General features: G+C 38.1%; 1 protein-coding gene across 4 annotated transcripts in view; it reads right to left on the reverse strand.

The window, feature by feature from the left end:
- Positions 1–10665: 10665 nt before the first annotated feature.
- UBE2U (ubiquitin conjugating enzyme E2 U) overlaps positions 10666–21805 on the reverse strand; it is a 58990-nt gene continuing 47850 nt past the window's right edge. For 2 of the 4 annotated variants that reach the window (XR_007126761.1, XM_047726768.1), the window contains exon 9: positions 10862–10985. Coding sequence is in view for 2 of the 4 variants with exons in the window: in XM_047726768.1 (XP_047582724.1) it covers positions 10970–10985 (16 nt within the window). In the remaining 2 variants the exon portion in view is untranslated. Of the gene's footprint in view, positions 10986–17245; positions 17344–21805 lie in introns of those variants that run through there. The other 2 variants (XM_047726767.1, XR_007126760.1) reach the window with 2 other exon arrangements.

Here is a 21805-nt window from a genome sequence, read left to right on the forward strand (position 1 = left end):
GAATCAGCAATGAATTAAAACAGTGAATGTATGGATAAATTGTTAACAGGACTGACTTTAAATTTGCTAGCAGTTTTGGTTTCTAACACTGAAGACACTGAATCTCTTTGAGGTAGGCATTTGCTCTGGAACAGAGGAATAGCAGCCAGCATCACTCCCCTTTCCTGTTTTCTCCTTCTTCCAAACAGAGGTAAAACACAGGGGTGAAGCCTGGAGCTTCAGCAGCTATGTTGTAATCATGAAGCAAAACATCTGAAGACAAAAGCCAATGCTCTAAAACGGTCAGAGGGGAAATACAGAAAATGCTTGTTCTTTGATAGCATCATTGCATAAGTAGCTGGACCAGTGCCAGTAACTTCCCACCTCAGGGATCCTTGTTTTATGAGAAAAATAAGTCTCTATTTCTTTAATCCTCTATTAGGTTGTTTGTGAGTCACAGCTGAATGTGGAAAAAAGTTTACTTCTGTGGTCACATGATATGAGAACTCAGAGTTATAACCTGAACGTTTTTTAACATTAAAGTAATATCTTATTAATAGCCTTTTTTGGTGACATGGACTGACGTTTATTTTAGACTTATTATACATTAATTATTATATATACACTCAGCCAGAACAGCACCTTAATTATGTAGCTTGACTTTGAAATGGATAGCAGCTTGCGGACACATTTGCTATATGTGACTTTTGCTCTAGAAAAGTTTGTTTCTATCCGTAGAGCATCATTAACATGAGCTAGCTGTTGAGACACATAAAAAGCCTCAGGGGGTCAGATTGGTTATCGCAACCATATTGTTGAAACAGAATTCGACTTGCAAATATAATTATCCTTGGTTGTTAGAGTGATCACTTTTCATTTCAATTCTAGTCTAGTCTCCAGAACTTAAAAGTGAGACAAAGAGTCGGAAAGGGGGTTTGGACATTCAGGCCATGACGAAAAGCAAAAAAGGCTGGGGTTAGTTAGTACGGATAGTGGGAGAGTATGGAACACTTAAAATTAACCTTCAGATGTATTAAGGGATACTGTTCAGAAAATGAAAGCCAGCTGTTCTCCATCTTTTATGATGAAAACCTCAAATCAAGTGGGTTTCTGGTTTTGCATCTGGGAATCAGATTAGCAAAAAGAACTCCCTCTTGGAAGGTGAATATTGAATATTCCTCCTGGGATTGAATATTGGGGTAAGATTTAGATCTCACTCTCTGGAGACAGTGGCTTAAATTTAATTGTGGAACTCCAAAAACAAAACAAAACAAAAAGATAATTAAATTCTAGGCCTCTGTGTATACTTTGTTAATAAATAAACAGAGATGCCTGTAGGTGAGAAGTGGGAAGGCAAAGGGCTCTCTAGGTGTACAGGCCCTGGAGCCTTCTGGCTTTCTGCCAGCCCCTGGAGAACTTCCTCCCTCCCTCAGGTAGGAGGCAAAGCCGCTCTCAGTGGATGCACGATATCTGGAAGTCATTAAACAAAAACCTGAGCTTTACTGTTCTCTCTTTGTACTCATTCTCATCTACAAGAGGGTGGTGTCTGTGTGGTCCTGCCTGAAGGCAGTGGTGAGGACTGACGGATTTCTTCAGGAGATTGGTTCCAGTGATTTTATCAATGTGCATAATGTGTAAGTTCTGGGTTATTTTCCTCTTAGTAAACCTTTCCCAGCACTGAGTAAACATCTTCCTGGGAAGGGAAAGCATAATACTTCTGCCCTTATAAAATGTCAATGTGCCATGCAAGCCTTTAAAAGCATAGTAAGCTGGTGCCTGGCTTCTAGGGAAAGTCAGTGCACCTTGACTACAGCACAGAAAATAGCAGCTAACTGGTGCCATCTGGAGGGAAAAAGGAGTCAAAAACAAAAAGGCAAAATTTAAAAACCTAACTCTAAGGTTCTAAAGACAAATCCAAACATTATAGGAAATTTTCAAAAAATGGAATTTCCTGCTCCTTTTCTCCTGTCTTCTCTGAAAGCACCTGGGCTTATCACAAGGTGGCTGGGACTCATGTTCACACGGGACCTCAAATTTAGACTTTGACATCTCTCTCCAAACCAGGCTATGCACTCAGTCATGGGGCTTTGTTATAAAGTGACACTCCCAACCCCAATAGTACCACCTGCACCACGTTAATCAGATTGGAAATGAACCTTGGAATGATATTGTGTCACAGAGTGTCAACCACTGATAACTTCCACCAAAGTCACCTGCGTATTTCATAAAACTGAATATGAATTTCTTTCACACTTCATTAGAACAATTACTGGGAGGAAGTAAAATGTGTTTTTTATTTTATCAAACATATATGGCACTTATTATGGGTTAGGCACTGTTCCTAGTACTTTACAAATACTAATGTACTGATGCATTAGATTTTCTCAACAACTGTAGGAACTTAGGTGTCATTGTTATCCATCTTTGACGGATTAGGAAACCAAGATGTAGGAAGGTTAAGTAATTTGCCCAAGGTTATATGGCTAGTAAGCATATGACAGATTGAAGCTCTTTTTTTTCTGATTAAAGAAAAAATTTCTATTTTGGCCTACATGTATTTTTAGTATTTTTTTTTTCTGTTTACATCCTAAAGTAGAAAATATAACTATAGCCGGGTAATGAATGCAGTCTGACATGTTAGGAAATGTTCTCATTGCTTTGAATAAAGAGAAATAGCAAATAGTCACAGTAATTAACAGATACTAAATATTCACTATGTCCTTTGCTCTGTTATAAGTAATACATCTTTTTTAATTCTTTTGAAAACTCCAGAGATAGGTAAAACTGTAACAAATAGGTTAAAAGCAAAAGAATAGGGGCGCTTGGGTGGTTCAGTTGGTTAAGCATCTGCCTTCAGCTCAGGTCATGATCCTGCAGTCCTGGGATTGAGTCCCATGTGGGGCTCCCTGCTCAGTGGGGAGCCTACTTCTTCCTCTCCCTCTGCAGTTCCCTCTGGTTGTGCTCTCTCGCTCTCTCTGTCAAATAAATTTTTTTTTAAAAACAAAAGAATAGGAAAAGATATATCATGTTAATATTAATCAGAAGAAAACTGGATTGGCTATATGATTATCAGACAAAGTAGATTTCAAAGCAAAGAAGATCATTTCATAATGATAAATGGGCCCATTCATCAAGAAGACACAATAACCTTAAATGTTTTCAAACCCGATAACAAAGATTCAAAATACACAAAGCAAAAACTGATAGAGCTGATGGGAGAAATAGGTTAACCTACAGTTTCAGAGAGTCGAACACATCTCTCTCAATAACTGATAGAGCAAGCAGACAGAAAATCCACGAAGATGCAGAAAACTTGAACAATACAATCAACCAGCTTGACCTAACTGACATTTTTAAAAAAGATTTTATTTATTTATTTGAAAATGAGAGAGACTGAGAGAGCAGGGGTGGGGAGGAGAAGGAGAAGCAGGTTCCCTGCTGAGCAGGAAGCCCAATGTGGGGCTCTATGTGGGGCTGCATCCCAAGACCCTGGGATCATGATCTGAGCCAAAGGCAGATGCTTAACCAACTGAGCCACCCAGGTGCCCTGGCCTAATTGACATTCATAGAACTATCCATTCAACAATAGCAAAATATACATGTTTTTCAAATGTATATGGAATATTTGCTTAGCTAGATTATACTATGGACCATTAAACATGTACCAATATGTTTAAAAGAATTAAAATCATACACAGCATATTCTCTTCCCATATGGAATTATAGTAGAAATCAATAGAAATAGAAAGATAAAGTTACATAAAACAATTAAAAAATAAATAACATATGGGTCAAAGAAGAACCAAAAGGAAATTAGAACTATTTTGAGTAAAAATGAAAATATAACTCATTAAAAATTAGTGGCAATCTACCAGCATGGTACTTTGAAGGAAACTCACAGAACTAAATTCTTTTATTAGAAAAGATGAAAAGGGGGCACCTGGGTGGCTCAAGCCCCTCCCCGGGCTCCCTCTCCTGCTGCCCCTCCCCCGTGCTTGAGCACATGCCTGCATATCAATGCATATTCTCTGTCTGTCTCTCTTGTTCACACTTCTCTCAAATAAATAAATAAATAAAACCTTAAAAGAAAAGAAGAAAAGTCTCAAATCCATGACCTCAGTTTTCATTTTAACAAATTAAGGGAGAATGAAGGTAAATTAAAACAAAAGTAGGCAAAAGACAGGAAATGATAAATAATATAGTAGAAAGCAGTAAAATAGGAAACAACAAAGAACATAAATTAACCCGAAAGCTCATTCTTTATAATCAATAAAATTGATAAACTTCTAGCCAGACTAATCCGGAAAAGCAAGAGAAAATGTAAGTGGTATAACTACAGAATTTATAGATATTAAAAGGATAACAAAGAAATATTATGAATCCCTTTATGCCAAAAAATTAGACCACTTAGACAAAATGAACACATTCCTTGAAAGATGTAAACCACCAAAGGTCACTAAAGAAGAAATGTATAAGCTAAATAACTATGAGGCCATTTAAAATAAAGAAAAGTGTAATTTAATGCCATCTCACAAAGGAAAATCCAGGCCCAAATGGCTATACTGGTGAATTCTACCAAACATATAAGGAAGCAATAATACCAATTCTACAAAAACTCTTCCAGAAAATTATAAAGAAGAGGATTCTTCCCAATTCGTTCTATAAACCTGGCATTACTCTAACACCAAATCTAGATAAAGACACTTGAAGAAAACTGTAACTTATTTCCCTCAAGAAATGATGTCAAAATTCTAAACAAAATATTAATGAATCAAATTAACAACATATGAAAGGATGATATGCCATGAGCAAACTGGGTTTGTCCCAGGAATGCAAAGTTGCTTTAATATTAAAAGTTAGTAAGTCAATGTAGTTTACCAGGCTAAAAAAAAAAGAAGAAAAATCGTGCTCATCTTAACAGACACAAAAAAGCATCTGACAAAATCTAACTTCTATTTCTGATGAAAAACTCATCGCAAATTGGGAAGGGCAGGAATGTAGTTGGATAAAGGGCATTTTTGAAAAATATACGGCTAACATTACACTTACTGACAAAAGACTGATTGCTTTCCTCCTATGTTCAGGAACAAGACGAAATGGTATCCACTTATTACCACTATTTTTCAATATTGTACTGGGAGTTTGACTAGTACAGTAAGGCAAGAAAAAGAACTAAATGCATCTAGATTTAAAAGGAAGAAGCAAAACTGTTTTTATCTGACAAGAGTATGATTAGACAATCATAGAAAATCTGAGAGAATCTACAAAATAGCTCCTAGAAGTAATAAATGAGATTACCTATGTATCAAGATATAATGTACAGAAATCAGTTGTATTTCAATATTCTAGAAAAGAACAATTGAAAATTAAGAAATAACACTATTTAAAATAGCACCAAAAATTATGAAACCCTTAAAGAAAAACCTGGCAAACAATACCTAAACTATGGAAAGAACCTAGATGTCCATCAACAGATGAATGGATAAAGAAGATGTGGTATATATACACAATGGAATACTATGCAGCCATCAAAAGAAATGAAATCTTGCCATTTGCAACGACGTGGATGGAACTAGAGGGTATTATGCTTAGCGAAATAAGTCAATCGGAGAAAGACAACTATCATATGATTGCCCTGATATGGGGAAGTGGAGATGCAATGTGGGGGGTTTGGGGGTTAGGAAAAGAATAAATGAAACAAGATGGAATCGGGAGGGAGACAAACCATAAGAGACTCTTAATGTCACAAAACAAACTGAGGGTTGCTGGGGGGAGGGGGGTCAGGAGAGGGTGGTGGGGTTATGGACATTGGGGAGGGTATGTGCTATGGTGAGTTCAGTGTAAACCTGGAGATTCACAGACCTGTACCTGTACCCCTGAGGCTAAAAATACATTATGTGCTTATAAAAAAATAAAAAAGAAAAAAAAGAAAAACCTGGAAAAAGATATTCAACACATGGACAATGAAAATTATAAAGTATTGCTAAGAGATATTAAATAAGACCCAAATAAATAAGGAATTCATGCCTAGGAAGACTCAGTACAGTCAACACACAAATTTTGATCTATTTCTTTTACCATATACAAACATTAACTCAAAAGGACCTAAAAGACAATCTAAAGTTATAAAATTTCTATAAGAAATAATAAAAGAAAACCTTTGTAATCTTGAATTAGGCAAGAATTTCTTGGATACAACACCAAAAATACAATCTATACAAGGAATAAAAAATCAGTAAGTTGGAGTTGATGAAAATTAAAAACTTCCATTCTTTGAAAAAACTATTAAGACAGTGAAAAGACAAGTGGCAAACTTGCCACTGGTTTGCATATTTTCTATCTGTAAATCATTTATCTGATAAAGGATTTGTATCCAGAGTACAGAAAGAACTCTTAAAACTTAATAGTACAAAACCAACCAACCCAATAACAAATGGACAAAAGATTTCAACAGATATTTCATCAGAAAACAGAGGATGATGACAAGTAAGTACATAATAAGGTGCTCATCATCACAGGCTTTAGGGAAATGCAAATTAAAATGAGATGCCACTTCACATCCTTTAGCATGACCAACACTTAAAAGACTGATCATACCAGGTGTTGGCCAAAATAGGAAGGAACTGGAATTCTCGTACATTATTGGTGGGAATGTAAAATTGTAAAATCCCTTTGAAAAACAGTTTGCCAATCTCTTAAAAATTTATGCACCATGTGATCCAGCCATTTACACAAATGTTCGTATCATCTAGATGAATCTTCTATCATTGCATAATAAAGTCCCACAAATTTAACAGCTTAAAAACAACACACATTTGTAATTTCGTAGTCCAGGCTTGGCCTGGCTGGGTGCTCAGGATCTTACAAAGCTGAAGTCAAGGCATTGGCCAAGCTGCATTCCTCTAGGGAGGAGTCAGGTCTTTTCCAAACTCACATAGTTACCGAAAGATTCACTTTCTTCTGGTTGTAGGGCCAAAGCCCCTATTTTATTTTGCTGGCTGCCACATAGGGGCTGCTCTCAGCTCCTAGAGGTTGCAGGCAGTCCCTGGCTATGCAGCCTTTTTTACAACATGACAGCTTATGTCCTCAAACCCAGCAGAAGAATCTCTGTCTGCCAGGATGGAGTCTTAGCTAATGTAACATAATGACAGCGGTGACTTCCAATCACCTTTGTCATATTCCATTGGCTAGAAATAAGTCCTGGGTATTCTTCACACTCATTGGGAGGGGATCATACAAGGGCATGATTCACTGCTGGTCATCAGCAGTTGGATCTGTAACACCAGCTTTTATATTTGTAGTAGTCTCAAGTTGGAAACAACTCAAATTGCCCATCAACAGGCAAAAGAATAAATAAATTGTGGTATACCTGTAGAATGGAATACTACTTGGCAATAAGGATAAATGAATGACATACACGGAACACGAATCAATCTCAAAATAATGCTGAGTGGAAGAAGCTAGGCAAAAACAAGTATTTACAGTATGATTCCATTTACATAAAAATGTAGAAAATTCACAGTAATCTATAATGATGGAAAGCATATCAGTGATTGCCTGGGAATGAGAAGTAAAGGCAGGAAGTGCCTGGGCAGGGGAGTGATATTACAAAGAGGTATGAGGAAACTTTGGCAGGGAGTGACAGATGGCTTCACCATGTTAATAGTAGTGATGGTTACGTGAGTGTCAGATTATCAAATTGTACACTTAAAGTAGTTCAATTTATTGTATGTCAATCATATCTCACTAAACCTGTTTTTAAAAAAATCTAGCAACTTTTTCCAGAATCAACTCTTTCAAGGTACTCCTGCTTATTAATAAAAGCTTCCCTCTTTGTCACTTTGAAATTCACCAATTTGCTAAATTTTCCAAGTTCATTTTTTAACAGCAGATTCTATGACTGTGAAACAGGAGCTTTTGTATGAGGTGAAGAAATTGTGGCAACTGTTGGTATGTGGGTCCTACACTATGAAATATCTCTGAGATGGAGTCTGATTGGATTATACTTTCCAGGTTTTGTGTAAGAGTCAGATGGGCAAACAGAAAATTTCAATATAATATAGCTGTACACGCACATACACATATGCAGAGAGACGGGGAGAGAGAGAGACTGAGACTTAGCCCAGCCTGGGGTGGGTCTGAGGCATGCCAAGAAAATTTTGTGGAAATGATGAATTGAGCTTTAGGAGATGAATAGGAGTTAGTCAAGTGAAGAAGGGAAAAGCCATTCCAGATAAAGAAAATGGCATAAGCAAAGGCAGGAAAAAGCATGTTACATTTGGAGAAGCATTTGGAGTTCAGTAACATGGGGCATGATGTGGGGAGTTGTGGATGAAGTTGGAGAGAGTGGGTGAGGGCTGACATGAAGGCCATTGTGATTTGGACATTCTCTCATAAGCAGAGATGGTCTGAAGAATTTTAGGAAAGTGAATGATGTCATTACAGAAAAGTATAATCCTACCTACTGATTAAAAGGGCTTCATACTGTAAAGTAATGGTAAGAACAGGAATGAGAAGATGGATTTGAGATATCTAAAAGATAATATTGCAAGTATTGCAAGTCTTGGTGATCAATTGGCCATAACTGAAAGAGAGAATCTATAGTGATCTCCGAGTTTTTATCCTGTGATTGTTCCATTAACTGAAAAAGAAACATAAGAGGCAGAAGGTGGAGGAGGAGGAGAAATGAGTTTAAACCAGGCATGTTGAGTTTCAGATGCATGGGGGACATTGAATTGAAGACGCTTTTTAAGGCAGGTAGAAAAAAGGTCAGAGAATGACAATATGTGTGGGAGGTAAAACTCTGACAATGGCAACATTTAAAAAAAAATGTATAAAGAAGAGCACTGGGATGGAACCCAAAGGAACCTCTCACCAAGGGCCAGAGGTAGAAGGGAAATTTCTATTGAAGATCCAGAATGAATAGCCAGAGTTATAGTGAAGGTAATTAAATAAACTGTCCTGTTCTACTATTAAAGTCTCTGTTCCAAAAGAGTGTCTCTGTTCCCTAACCCTCCTTCCCTCATCACCCATTCTTACCCCCAGGTCTTCTGGTTGCAGGAAAAGAAAGCAACAAATGTAACTTCTTTGTCCTGAAAGAAAGAGATTAAATGGAAAGAATAAAATATAAGACAGCAGATATTAAGGAAATATTTTGGTTGACTAACAGTTCTTTCGGTTTTAATTTCCTGGTGACAGCTTTATATCTGTTGACAATCTGCGTTTGTCCTCCTAGAAAACCAGAGAAGAGTCAGAGGCCCATCCTCCATCAGTATGACCATCAGCAAATGCATTTTTTGACTACATTCTATAATTTCACTGAGGTATGGGATAGGCAATTCACAATGGCACTTTTCACTGGGTATAAAAATAACTCTGATTGTTATCAAGTTGGGCAGGATCATGAAGTTGGCTTTTCATTGTACTTTGGCACTGACAAAAGGAGGGGAAGATCTGGGATAGCTGCTAGAATTTTCTGGTTCTGGATGAGGAGGATAATAAAAGTCTTAAGCACTACAGTCACTTGGGGCCTTAGTGTCTGAACTACCACAGGCCGACTTGAAAGCAGCTAGCTAGCCCAGACACTAGAGTACATATAACAACTTTTTTATTTTTTCATAGGAAGTAAAATCTGTTTCCTCAGAAGTGAGGGAGAGACCTATTTAACAACTAGATCCAAAGTCAGGCATCTACCTAGGTCTCTATGCAGATATACATATTTATATGTACATATATTTATGGTGTTTGTGGGCCTCAAAACAAGCCTCTTCAAAGGTGAGGCAATAAAGATTAAAAAAGATAGAAGTGATTGATAATATCAAATACAGCCTAGAGGTCCAGTAAGATAAGGAAGCTCTTGAATTTAGGCAATATGGAAGCCTTTGGTGATCCTGGTGAATTTTAATCAAGTAATATAAGCAGAAGACTGATTTTATTGTGCCGTGGAATGCAAATGGGAAGGGAATCTAAGAAATAAAGATGGCAAACAATAGACTTATCAATCAGCATAGCTGAGAAAATACAAATAATATAGTGTTTGTTTTGTTTTTTAAAGATTTTATTTTTAATCTCTACACCCAGCATGCGGCTTAAACTTACAACCCCAAGATCAAGAGTCCCACACTCCACTAACTGAGCCAGCCAGGTACCCCTGAATAATACAGTGCTGAGGGAAGTAGAAATGTAGGGTCAAAGGTAGAGACATATTTTAAAATAGGAGAGACCCAAGTGCATTTGCAGGCTGAGGCAATGCAGCAAAAAAAAAAAAAAAAAAAAAAAAAAAGAGGAAGAAAATAAAGATATGAGAATATGAGGGAATAAGGTCAAAGAAGAAACAGAACATGTTTTCTGGAAGAAAAGAGAGAAGAGGAACACTGGTGGATGGATGACATCTTATCCTTTGAATATGGAGAAAACATGACACTAAACCAGGCAGATGTAGACATCCGTAAAGATCCCTCTCATTGGTTAATGTCCAGGCTCTGAAGGTCCTGAGAGCTCCCCTCCTATCCCAGCCTCTTCCTGACTCATATCTTGTCCCTGTCTGCAAAAACTTGCAACCCATAGCCTAACAACTGTGGGTGTAATACCACTGATTGAAATGCCACAATGAACACCCCTAATTCAGTTAACTTAGCTTCAAGCAATGAAGTAGAGCTCAAAAAATTCAGAGAAACATATTCACTGATTTATACTTATATTTCTAATTTGTACTTGAGAGCAACTTGAAAAAAAAAAAAAAAAAGGAATCCAAGTTCCAAAGTTGCCTCATGAAGCCGAGCTGTGGTTGAGGCTGTTCATTTCCTAAATCCTGGAGCATCATGCTGAATCTTCTAAAATGTCTGTATCAAGAGTGTTGGTCCAGGTGACCAGGTCTTCCACTTCTTCTTCCCACGGCTCATTTGCACTACAATCATCTGGTAAAGCTAAACTCCTCCACCCTTCCTTTGTTCTACCAGTCTTCATGACAATGGCCATTTTGGTCTGTGAGTCAGCAAAATTTTGAACTGTAAGAGGAAATATAAAAAAAAAATTAGTAGACATGGCAGAGAACACGATAAAAAAAGATGTGTTCTTGCATTTATGGGATAGTGCCTAAGATTGTGTAGTGAAGGCAAGCAACCTTTTAAAACTCTCTGAATTTTACATTTTGCGATCAGTTTTTCATAAATCATTCCTTCCATTCTAGTCAATCTTCTTTATGCTTTGTTAGTTCATTCATTTAACATGTATTTACTGAGTCTCCACCAACCACTGGTAGGCATAGAAGGGAAACAGTGTCTATGAAGGCTTCAGAACACAATGGTGGAAATAGGCTTGGATTTGACAGAGGAAGGGCAGTTTGCTGAACAGAGAAGGACAAAGAAGGAAGGTATAAGCACACTAGACTGAGAACACAGCACATGCCAAGGCACAGAGGTGTAAGAGTGCTTGACAGATTTGGAGGTAATCAGAGTTGACACATCAACGTTTATGCTAAGCCAACTGCTCTGCTAAGCAGTCTATATAGATAATGTTATTTAACTTAGATATGACCCTTGTGACAGGTAGGTATTATTATCCTTATTTTACAGATGAGGAAATTGAGACTGAGTGACCTACAGTAACTTGTCCAAGGACACTCGCTAGTAAGAATCGATTCCAGGTCATTCAAATCCCAAATCCCTGGGTTACAGTGGAGAGTTGGGTGGGGGCTGGCTATTAAACTGAGGCCAGATTAGGAAAGCCTGCTATATCATGCAAAGATGATTCATCTTTTTCTACATGTCTTGTAAACAGGGAAATAAACTAATTACATTTAAAGAAAGAATATAGATACAGTGTTTATATTGCTTAATATTTCTACCCAGCATGGGGAACCCATTTTCCAGGAATGTTTAACCGTAGTAGTGTTATGTTTTACTACAGTAGCTACCTAATTCGTTGCCTAGTAAGGGATCCAGGACAAATTTTCTGTTGTCTCATATGTTTATTTCCCTAACTGCATACCAAATAAACCTTGTAATATTCACTGCCTTCTAGTTGTGCTATAGACAAGGGTTATGAGTGAATTGTTCTCTTGGTCTCTTTGTTTTATAGAAAGATTGTAGAGAGCTATAAGTTTAGAAAACTGCCATTATCCTGGGAGAATCTTGAAGTCTCCAATGATTGAGTTTTTTTGTTTTGTATCTTAGTGTTAATCTCTAGCTTTCATTAGTTTAAATGTAAATTCTGTCTTTCCCTTGAGAAAACCTACTTTATTTTCTGTGAACTCGTCATTGATAGACTAACTCCAGTTCTTTCTAAACATGTTTGGGCTGTTCTGAATTTATATGTTTTTGGGTATGAGAGATTCAGAGCCCAATTGAAACCAGTTTAAACAATAGGTAAATGTCTTATCTCACAGAAGAGGGAAGTCAGAGGTAGGACAGGATTGGATGAGCCAGTGATTCAACAGTATCATGAGGGACCAGTTCTTTCCGCTGCTCTGCTTTCCCATCTTTGGTGTTGTTTTCAATCTTCAGACTCACAGCAAGAGAGCTGTAGCCATTCTAGTACTCACATCAGATATGGCAACATCCAGAGAAAAAAAGGGGTCTTTCTCTCTAGAGTTTTATTTTTTAAGAGTAGGAAAACCATCCCCTGAAACCCTCAGCATACTTCTTCTCAGGCAGAATTGTGTGACACACTGCTCCTAAGTGAGTTCCCGGTAAGGGAAATGAGATTACCACGGTGGGCTGACGCCAGTTGTTGGCCAGGAATGAATGCTGAGAGTCAATCACTCTGACCATTTGTCCTCCAGTCCTAGCTCTGTTAAAAACAAGAACAAACTAAAACCAAAAGCAAACCAAACCAAAACAAAACAAAAACCCAAAGCAATACATTCTGGCTAGAGTAGCTGAGCATAATGTAAAACAAATATAAAAATATTTCATTTTGACACAGAAAAAATATTATTTTCAACTTCCTTCCTCCAGAAAATCTTAAGTATTACAAATCCCTCCAAGAAATCTTGGATTTACTAGTTGGAATCAATACTAAAGGTCAGAACTCTGTTACTATGTTAACAAAATAACTTATGAAAGCACAAACGCTGATTGCCATATAGTTTGCACGCCTCCTCTCTAGGGATGGATCATGGAAACATATATATTTTTAAATATGAAAATAATTTAATTGGTAAAGATATTAAAATTTGTTCTGACTGGTGAGCTCTGATTATTGCCAAATAATCAGATCCATTCACTTCTGTGTCAGCCTGGGTTCAGCTAGGAAAACAGAGACACTATAGCTAATACAAGAATGAGGAGTTTAATATAGAAAATAGGGATTACACAGGTATGGGGAGACATGGGGGTGGGAAGGTCGGAAAGACTGTAGTTGGAGAACTGGAAAAACAGTCACTCCCTACTTTAGCCTGATGTGGGAAAACCAGGAGTGCATGGGGCATTACAAGGAGCTGTACACATCCAGCCCAAAGTGGGACAAAAATTGAGAGTTCATGGAGATATTTCTGAATCCATCATATCTGTAAAGTGAGAGTTTGTGAAGCGTGCATGAAACTGCAGTCTGAGGGGCGCCTGGATGGCTCAGTGGGTTAAAGCCTCTGCCTTCAGCTCAGGTCATGATCCCAGGGTCCTGGGATCGAGCCCCGCATCGGGCCTTCTGCTCAGCAGGGAGCCTGCTTCCTCCTCTCTCTCTGCCTGCCTCTCTGCCTACTCGTGATCTCTGTCAAAAAAATAAATAAAATCTTAAAAAAAAAAAAAACAAAAAACTGCAGTCTGAGGAAACTGCCAATTTCTTGGGAATTAATGGCCTCTTCCTCCCTCCCACCTCCTAAAGCTCTGATGCATTTTTCTCAATAACAAACCATGCTAACCACCTCTACAAAAGAGGAGCACACAGTTCATTTCTTTTTCAAATGAGTCATGCTTCCTTTTCATATGCACTGTAAGTTCACTACTGCTACCTAATAAGCAACCACAAAATCTCAGCAGCATACAACAACGAGCATTTGTTCAGTTCACCCATCTGCAGGTCCACTAGAGATTGGCTTATCTGGGCAGGGGATGGCTGGGAAAGTTGTCAGGGAAGCTCGGCTCTATGGCTTTCATCTTTCTCCGTGACCAGAAGGCTACTCCAGGCATATTCTTGTGATGGTGGCAGAAGCGAAAAAGAGCAAGCCAAATAGCACGAGCTGTTTCCAAACTCTGGGCATATCACACCCACCAATATTCCACTGATCAAAACAAGTCACATGGCAAAATTCAAAGTCGAGGGTCAAAGGAGTACATTTTGCCTATAGAGGTGGAACAGGATAGTGAATATTTCTCTTTCTTTTAAAGATTTATTTATTTATTTTGGTGGAGTGGGGAAAGAGAGAGAGAGAGCATGGGGTTGGGGCAGAGTGGGAGGGAGACAGAGAAACTCAAGCAGACTCCATGTTGACTGTGGAGCCTGGTGCAGGGCTCAATATCACAACCCTGAGATCATAACCTGAGCTGAAATCAAGAGTCATATGCTTAACTGACTGAGCCACCTGGATGCCCTCTGGATAGTGACTATTTCTGAACGATAATCTAACTTACTATAACCTCTTATGGATAGTCTCTCCTCTTAGCTATAAGATTAGACACAAAATACATTTTATCCCATTTTCAAAGATGACAGGCTCAGCATTCTAGACATTCCTTAAAGTGTTCTCTCTTCCAGCTCACCTTTCTTACTATTTTCATTCATCAAGAGTTTATTTACCTTCTTCTGGGATCAGAGCTGATAAAAGCATAACAACTCTACTTCACTCTAGTATGCATTCACTCATTCATTCATGAGCACTCAATGACTACTAGATGAAATGCTGTGTTGTGGCAGATTGAGAGGTAAGAGTCCCTTTCCTTGGGGGGTCATTTTCTAAGGAGACTGGCCGTAAAGAGACTTATAGGACATTGCATATGTGGAAGACAAAATCTAAGGTGATCATCATGATCCCACATTCCAGTGTTCACATCTTTATGTAAATCCCTACATTTTAAATGTGGTTGGGACCTATTACTTATTTCTAATCAATAAAATATGACAGTGGTGATGGACTCTCACTCCCATGATTATGTTGCATTATATGACTCCATTTTGCCATCAGACACACTCTAATGACTTTGCTTGCTGGCTAGATGAGGTAGGGGGCTATGTTGGAAAAGCCCACATGGCAATAAACTGCCTGCAGCCTCTAGGAGCTAAAGGAGGTCTTCAGCACACAGCCACAGGGCTCACAGTCTTAAGGACAGAAGGAAGTGAATTCCACTAACAACGGTAGTGATCTTGGAAGCAGCCCTTTCCCGTGCAAGCCTCCAGATGAGACTGCAGCCCAGCTCACACCTTGATCACAGCTTACGGGATCCCAAGGTGGTGATCTAGCCACACCATGTCTGGACTCTGGGCACAGAGAAATGGTGGAACAATAAATATGTGTTGTTTTAAGCCATTATGTGTGGTGATTTGTTACACAGAAATAGAAAACTAATATAGAATAATATTATAACAGAAGTGCTTAATAGCCCACAGGGAAAGCTTCCTATAGAAGGTAATACCTGAGCTGAATCTCAAAGGATGGGTAGGTAATAGAAAGGAAAGGAAGAAAGGGTGTTTGGCATGAGGATATGAAGAAACACAGTAGCATACTTGTCAATTTTTTTTGCAATGAGGAAGGAAATAGTCATAAGCCACTAGGTCAGTGTGGTGTTTAGGGTATGAGTGGGAGAGTGGGAAGAGATATCACTGAAAAAGCAGACAGATATAAGAGCATTAAGGAGTTTTCCATGTCAAAGAGTATAAATTTTATCCTGAATGAAATGGAGAACAAAGGATTTTAGACTCAGAAAAACATAAGCAGATGTGAGCTGTAGAAAGAAGTCTGACAAAGCATGAACAGGAATTACTGTAATCATCAAATGAACCAAAAGATCTCTTCCACTGGTGCAGATGTGGGGATGTGGGGAGGACAAAGGTTGCAGAGAGCAGAAAGTTCATGGAGGAAGCGGAGTCTGGCTGGGAAAGGCAACATTTCTTACCAAGGCTTGCAGGTACCCTGAAATGCAGAAGGCAGAGTGGAATAGAGCAGATTGAGGCTGGCAAGTCAGATGAAGGAATCTGAGTGGAACGCCAAAACAGGAAGGAGAACAAGAAGTAGAAGCTGAGCCAAAGGAATGCAAGTAAGATGTATGGAAACTGGGCTCTTAGAAAACCACTGGATCAAGTTTGCTGCCTGTGCCTGGCATGCCTATGCTGTTGTGTTTGAAGGACAGGGGTCAGTGAAATGTGATTAACTAAGACTTCTAGTACTTTCCTGTTCACAAAGAATGTTTGCATACATGGAGTCACTTAGTCACAAGAATACTTTGTGTTAGGACAGAATATGAGGAACAAGTATTTACTGAACATCTTCTATGTATTCAGTACTGGCTGAAGATGTAGCAACTGAAACTCAGAGGTTAAATGCCTTTCTCATAACTGCACAGACCTGTTATCTAAACACAAGTTCTCTGACCCCAAATGTTTTGCTTTCCCCTCTATACTAGTTGATTTTTATTATAAGTTACCAACTCTTTTCCTGATCAAGACCCTCCCTCAACTTATCCCAAGTATTTCTTTTTTTCTTCTAAGGTTTTATTTATTTATTTGAGAGAGAGAGAGCGAGCAAGGGAACACAAGAAAGGGGGGTGGCAGAGGGAGAGGGAGAAGCAGGCTGCCCCTGATGTGGGGCTCAATCCCAGGACCCCAGGATCATGACCTGAGCCAAAGGCAGACATTTATGTGACTGAGCCACCCAGGTGCCCCCCCCAAATATTTCTTTAAAAAACATTAATTTTTATAAAGATCACCAAAAACAATTCAATCACCATTATTCCTTTCTCTTCAACCATATTGCATATATCTCTGAATCTACAGGGACCTTTAGGGTTTGGTTTATTTGGCGTTTCTTGTTTTGAATGCTTTTACACACCTTGAAACTTAGCCTTAGATTTCCAAATTGTACATTAACCTATTAAAGGATGGTGAGCTTCAAAGGGTAAATAATTCCATTTTTTTTCCAAGCTCCAATTCCTATGTAAGTAATTTACTGAATTTATTTTGTTAGTCAGAAAGACTTAAAGCAACCTTAAAAGGAGAACATAAGATTAGGCCTCACAGATTTACATTTACCTGAACTGAAAAAAATTTACATTTATTACTATAACTAATATTTTAGTTCTGAAAACAAAGCCAAACAAATAGGCTGAACTGCATGTACTTGGAGTTGGGCAGAGTCGAACTCTTTCAGTTAGATATTTGGCTCTGGAAGGCATTCTTCTACTTTCTCTAGCCAGCCGAGCCACAGTAGCTGCATACCTAGAATGAGAAAAAGAAGTCATCTAAATTTCCAAATGAATTCTGGGAAGTGTACATCACTTTGAGAAAGATAAAGCAAACATATTAAATCAGACAGACAAGCAGAACAGCGGGGTTTGACTGTGGTGCCATTCTGAGTGTTCACTAGTGTAACGGTCAACAGAAATTATTCCATTATGTTTCCTAGCAGAGTAGTCATTGGGAAAACAAACAAATATGGTGTAAGATGAACGCTGTAAAAGTAATAAAACATCAACTGGTAAGGCAAGGTGCATTTGTTTCCCAGGGCTTCCTTAACAAGTTTATTCTCTCACAGCTCTGGAGGCTTTTTTTTAAGATTTTATTTATTTATTTGACACAGAGAGATCACAAGTAGGCAGAGAGGCAGGCAGAGAGAGAGGAGGAAGGAGGCTCCCTGCTCCCAGGACTCTGAGATCATGACCTGGGCCAAAGGTAGAGGCTTAACCCACTGAGCCACCCAGGCGCCCCTGGAGGCTTATTTTATGTTTGTTTGTTTGTTTATTGTCAATTTGTTTAATTGGAACTGGTGTTAAAATTTTCTTCACCTATTGAGATGATCATATGATTCTTCTTTCTTACTTTATATTGTTTGAATTTTTCAAATATTAAACCAAGGTTACATTTCCTGACATGAACCCCACATGGTCATGTATAATTATCAGTTATTTATTATCTTATTATTAAATTTGTTATTTATTATACATATGGGATCCAATTAGCTAAAATCTTTACATCAATTTACATGAGGTGTATTTATCTGTAATGGGGTTTTTCTTTCTGGTATTCTTTGACTTTGTTACTGATGTGATAACAAAATAGTCATTTTGTTTCTTTTTATTTTATCAGGTATTTATTCAGGTATAATATACAGTGTTTTATTAGTATCAGGTATACAATATAGTGATTCAACAATTCTATACATTACTCAGTGCCCCTTGTGATTAGTGTACTCTTAATCCCTTTCACCTGTTTTACCCATTCCCCCACACACCTGCCCTCTGGGAACCAAATTGGTTCTCTACAGGTAGGAGTCTGTTTCTTGGTTTGTCTCTTTATTTTTCTTTGTTCATTTGTCTTGTTTCTTAAATTCCACATATGACTGAAATCCTATGGTATTTGTCTTTCTTGCACCAACTTCTTTTGCTTACCCCTGTACTCTCTAGAGCCTTCCACATTGTTTCAAATGGCAAGGCTTTTTTTCTTTTTCATGGCTGGGGGGGGGTGGGTGGGTGGGTGGGGGTGTGTGTGTGTGTGTGTGTGTATATATATATCTCACCACTTCTTTATCCATTTATGAGTCAATGGCCACTTGGGCTTCTTCCATAGTTTGGTTATTGTAAATTCTGCTGCAGTAAACACACTGATGCAGATATCTTTTTGAATTACTCTTTTCCTATTCTTTGGGTAAATACCCAGTAGTGGAACTACTGGATCATAGTGTAATCCTATTTTTAATTTTTTGAAGAACTTCCATACTGTTTTCCACTGTAGCCACACCACCTTACATTTCCACCAGTAGTGGAGAAAGAGTTCCTTTTCTTCCTCACCCTTGTCAACACTTGTTGTTTCTTGTGTTTTATTATACCTATTAAGTTAAAAAGTATAACTAGCAACTCAAATGAGTGTTCATCTTAAATTCTTAATAATTTTGTTGGCACTGTAAGTTGTTACCTATTCTTGAAAAGTAGCTTTACGTATGTAACGAGGGTCATAAAACTTAACTGTATCCCTTCCATCTAGTGATCTGATTTTTTGTAACATGTTCTAAGGATACTTCGTGGCTTCCTGCCTGTTTCTCCCTTCAGGTGGCACACAATCTAATATGCCTCTGGGAAACCACAGCCCTTCTTAAATTCACCCCTGCTCAGAGGAAGGCCCGAGCTAAACTACGTATCATATTTCTCTGGCCACAGTCGGGGGTGGGGTGGGATAGGGTGCTGATGGGGAGAGGAAGGTGGGGAGAGGAAGAGAAACAGAGAGACCTTTCGTAAGAGTGTTCTACGTGGGTGCAGAACCAAAGGAACAAGTCTCTTAAAAAAACAAACAAACAAACCTGGTATGTGTTTTTGATTCCTATCAAAATCCACCCCCCTTTTTTTTTGGAGAGGTAAAGGAGGAAGTAGCTTTAAGTCATGGTGTTTATAATATAGAATGTCCCACCAGATTCTGTGCTACAACCAGAAATCCATGATAAAGTTTTAGAGTACATTCTGAGAGAAAAGTTGATTAAATGAATTGAACCCATCAAAGGTGAACAATAAAAAAATGTGGAATTCGGGGCACCTGGGTGGCTCAGTAGGTTAAGCCTCTGCCTTCGGCTCAGGTCATGATCTCAGGGTTCTGGGATCGAGCCCCGCATCGGGCTCTCTGCTCAGCAGTGAGCCTGCTTCCTCCTCTCTCTGCCTGCCTCTCTGCCTACTTGTGATCTCTCTCTCTCTCTCTCTCTCTGTCAAAAAAAAAAAAAAAAAGAATATCTAAAAAAATGTGGAATTCATAAAAAAAAAACAGTTGAAAGAACTGGATGTGTTTATTCTGAAAAAAAGAGAAAACTTAAGGGGATTTAGGAAAAAGCTATTTTCTGAGACTTAAAGGATAATTCCACAAAAAGGAAGAGCCTTATTTGTGTTGCTTCCAAGGACAAGTGGAGATACTTTCTTTTCTGCCACAGCATCACTGCTCGAGCCACGCCTATTACCCATATCCAAAGCCATCCTCAGTGTCTGAGCTGGCAGTGGATCTAGTAGACAAAAGCATGGGTTGTAGTATCTGCAGGCCTGGATTTGAATTTCAGCTTGGTCACCTTCAGAATGTGCAAACATAGGGAATTTTTAAAAAAACTTTTTCCTGTACATTCTCTTTATAAAATGGAGATATTTTCTCATTTTCTGGCTGGTTTTGCAGACAAATGTATAAAACACATAGTAAGGACTCAATAAAAATCTTAAGTGAATGAAAGGAACCTAGAATTATTGAATTATCGTAAGGTGTTAGATTTGAGCTAGATATACGGGAGATTCCAGCTATTTAAGTGGTCCTTGAAGTACTGAGCTCCCTGTCTCTAAAACCATCCAAGCAGAGATGAAGTAGTTGCTTGACAGAAATTATTTTTTTAATGGGATTTTTTTCTCCCTCTGTCTATATATTTTCTCTGTGTCTCTATTTTAAAGGGATATTTCCAGTGCCAATTCTAATGCTTCTCTCTTTAACCACAAGATGGCATTCAAGGTTCAATCTTTGGGGAATAAAGCCAGCATTCCTCCTTAAAAATATGCATTAAATATATAATTATGTAAACCTATAAAAATAACATTTAACTTCAAAAACCCTGAAAGGACAGCACAAACATACATTAAATTAATGTATTCAGTATACATGTTTTCTACAAAACTGGAGAAAAGGGAATCAAACATAGTAATCATATATTTTTGTGAGTTAAAACACTACAAAATCAGATACAGGAACTTAGAAATAATATATACTAACCCCTTAATTTAAAATATGGTACAACTATGTCCATAGTATATTTTATAAATATAGGAGTGTTTTATGAAGGAGAAAAGAGCTAACATTGTTTAATAATAGAATTTGAGATTGACCAAAAAAAACCTTTTCCATAAAAGGTAGATTTGGTTTGTGCTTGCAGTTGGGTAAATCATAGTTTCACATTACCTAAAAATTTTAAGCTTTTAATAAGCATATATTAATAGGAAATTAGGAAATAATTTAGTTTTAGTTTTCAAATACAAAATGCATTTATCAGTAACTTTGGGCAAGCTGGCTAATCTCACGTTTCTCTCATTAATACACTGTTGATACATCGATGTTTCCAGACTCTCTGTGGAGAAACGTAGGGGTGACAACCCAGATGAAGAGGGAGGCTGAGGATTTTGTCTCAAAGCTGTGTCTGTGTATAACAAGGACGTGGTTCGACTTGGCCTGTGGGTTGGCTGGCTACGGCTTTGCGGGAGGCTGAGGGGTGCGACTGTGGGCTTAAACTTAGAGGTATAATCTTCAACTCTGCAGCATGGCCAGTATGCCATTAGGAAATGAAAGAATGTCTGGCACATAGGAGGTGCTTCACCATTTAGTTTCTGTCCCTTCTGTACCTCCGATGCGTAGACAAGAGCGATACTCTTCTCCAAAGCAGCAAACAATGTAAAACTCCAAAACCGATAACTTCTATTTAGATAACTTGCTGTCCGGCAAAGCTTAGGTTCCTAGCACAGTATTTCCATTACCACATAAGCACTCATTAGCCACAGAGTATGACATAAACAGTTTTACATGTGCATAAGGAAGAATATTTAAGAAACAGCTTGCACTACCTTCTGGTTTTTAATCTTTCACTCTTTCTCCAGAGAAAATAAATACAAACTACTGATTCATCTCTAGATTCATATTCTTTCCCATGTCTTAGTAGAAATAAAGCATTTGCATGAAT

The sequence above is a fragment of the Lutra lutra genome, chromosome 4, assembly GCF_902655055.1.
Source record: "Lutra lutra chromosome 4, mLutLut1.2, whole genome shotgun sequence".
NCBI classification, from domain to species: domain Eukaryota; kingdom Metazoa; phylum Chordata; class Mammalia; order Carnivora; family Mustelidae; genus Lutra; species Lutra lutra.